This window comes from Eimeria necatrix, genomic scaffold (genome assembly GCF_000499385.1).
Source record: "Eimeria necatrix Houghton genomic scaffold, Enh_scaff866, whole genome shotgun sequence".
Classification (NCBI taxonomy): domain Eukaryota; phylum Apicomplexa; class Conoidasida; order Eucoccidiorida; family Eimeriidae; genus Eimeria; species Eimeria necatrix.
The window spans coordinates 1-2,500 of record NW_013651781.1 but is presented as its reverse complement, the minus strand read 5'-3'; the positions used below and the strand labels follow the sequence as shown (position 1 = coordinate 2,500).

At 32.8% G+C, this 2,500-nt stretch overlaps 1 protein-coding gene across 1 annotated transcript; it reads right to left on the bottom strand.

The window, feature by feature from the left end:
• Positions 1-1,705: 1,705 nt before the first annotated feature.
• Positions 1,706-2,443, bottom strand: ENH_00080120 (hypothetical protein, conserved; the record flags this gene model as incomplete). Its single annotated transcript, XM_013577781.1, has 2 exons — positions 1,706-1,854; positions 2,018-2,443. Coding segments are annotated over 2 exons (575 nt in total), but the record flags the coding sequence as incomplete, so codon positions are not given.
• Between the last annotated feature and the right edge of the window lie 57 nt (positions 2,444-2,500).

Genomic DNA, 2,500 nt, shown 5'->3' with positions numbered 1-2,500 from the left:
AAGGGCCCCACAAATCAACGCCTGGCATTCCGAAAAGGTTCCTAAAAAAAAAGAAATAAAAATAAATAAATAAATAAATAAATAAATAAATAAATAAATAAATAAATAATTAATTAATTAATTAAACAAATAAATAAATAAATAAATAAATGATTAAAAGGTAATAGTTTGTTAATTAGATAATTTAATAATCCGTCAATTAATTAACTGGTTAATGGGAAAAGAAAGAAACGGAAAACTCCAAAAAAAAGAAATAAAGAAATAAAAAAGAAAAACAAAAATTAAAAGAAACCAAACAAAAAGAAAAAAGAAAAGAAAAAAAGAAAAACAAAAAAAGAAAAAAACAAAAACAAAAAAGAAAAGAACAAAAAAAAGAAACGAAAAGATATAAAGGGAAAGGAGGAAAAGAAAATACGAAAATTTGAAAAATTGAAAAAAAATAAAAAGAAATAAAAGTATTTAAAAATAAAAAGAAACAAAAAAGACAAAAAAGAAAAGAATTAGAAGAATAAAAAAGAATTAGAAGAATTAAAGGAATCAAAAGAATTAAAATAAAAAAGAATTAAATGAAAATAAAAATAAAAATAAAAATAAATAAATCAAAATGAAAAAAAGTAAAATAAATTGAAAGACTATAAAAAGAATTAAATTCAAAATTAAAATAATTCAAATAATTCAAATTAATTTCAAACAAAAATAAAACGAAAATGAATTGAAATAAAGTAAAATCTAATTAAATAAAACCAAAGGAATAAAATAAAATGAAATAAATAAAATAAAATAAATAAATAAATAAACAAACAAATAAATAAATAAATAAATAAATAAATAATAAATAAATAAATAAATAAATAAACAAATAAATAAATAAATAATAAAAAATAAATAAATAATAAACTGACCTTTGACTTCAACTGGAAAGCATTTGTTGGATTTTAATTTTGAAATTAATTTTTTCTTTTTTGAATTTGTTGTTTTTGGAAATAAAATAAAAAAGTAAAATGAAGACTCTACTGATAATGCTGCACACACCCAAACCCTAAACCCTAAACCCTAAACCCTAAACCCTAAACCCTAAACCCTAAAGTTTAGGCCCTCGACTACAAACATTCTTAAACCCTGGAACACAAACACAAACCCTAAACCCCAACCTAAACCCTAAACCCTAAACCCTAAACCTGAAACAACACACCCTAAACCCTACATATTAAACCCTAAACCCTAAACCCTAAACCCTAAACCCTAAACCCTCAGTGGATGGATTTGTTGAATTGAGATTCACCAAAATAGCAAAAAGACACAAAAACAGAGAATTAAAAATATTTAAAAAGATGAAAAGAAATAAAAAGAAATAAAAAGAAATAAAAAGAAATAAAAAGAAATAAAAGAAATAAAAAGAAATAAAAGAAAATAAATCCAAAAAATAAAAATGTCACCTTCTGCTGCTGCTGCTGCTGTGTCTCCTGTGCTGCAGCAAAGCACAACAGCTTCTCGAGTGTCTTTTTTGTCTCTCAAGAACTTCATAAGTCCCTCATCAGCAGCAGCAGCAGCAGCAGCAGCAGCAGCAGCAGCAGCAGCAGCAGCAGCAGCAGCAGCAGCAGCAGCGAAAGCAGCAAAATGAAAAAAAGCAGCAGCAACAAACCACAAGTCTCAATCCTAACAACAATAATAAATTAAATTTTAATTCTTTTTCTTTCAATTTGCTTCAGATTTGCTCTTCATTCAGCTTCGACTGTGGCTGCTGCTGCTGCTGCTGCTGCTGTTGCTGCTGCTGCTGCTGCTGCTGCTGCTGCTGCTGCTGCTGCTGCTGCTGCTGCTGGTGTTGCTGCTGCTGCTGCTGCGTTTGTCCTCCTGCTGCAGTCTACCCGCAGTAGCTAATTCACCAGCAGCAAATGAATAAATAAACAGATGAATGAATAGATAATAAACAAAATAAAAGTAATAATTAATTAATTAAATTAATTAAATTAATTAAATTAATTAAATTCATTAAATTAAATAAATAAAAATAAATAACCTGTAAAAGTTAGCGCCAGAGACACAAGTCCTTTTGGGCTTCCGTTTTTGAGCTGCAGCAAAAAGAACTCTTCGTCGCTGCTGCTGCTGCTGCTGCTGCTGCTGCTGCTGCTGCGGATTTGGCTTTTGGATTCTTTTCTGCTGCTGCTGCCTGCTGTCTCCTTTTGTCTCTCCGGCTTTGCTGCTGCTGCTGCATGCAGCCGCAGCAGCTCGGGGAGACTCCATCCTGCTGCTGCTGCTGCTGCTGCTGCTGGGCTGGCTTCGTTCTGTTCGTAGTCTGCTGCTGCTTTGCTGCTGCTGCCTGCTGCTGCTGCTGCTGCTGCTGCTGCTGCTGCATCGGGGGACTCTTCTTTGTTCCTTTCAGCTGCAGCAAGCCGCTGCAGCTGCTGCCAGTGAGCCCCAAAGAGGTGCGCAGCAGCAGCGGAAGCTCACCAGAGGGGCCCCCCAAAAGGGTTTTAAAAGCCCCAAACTTCCGGGGGCCCCC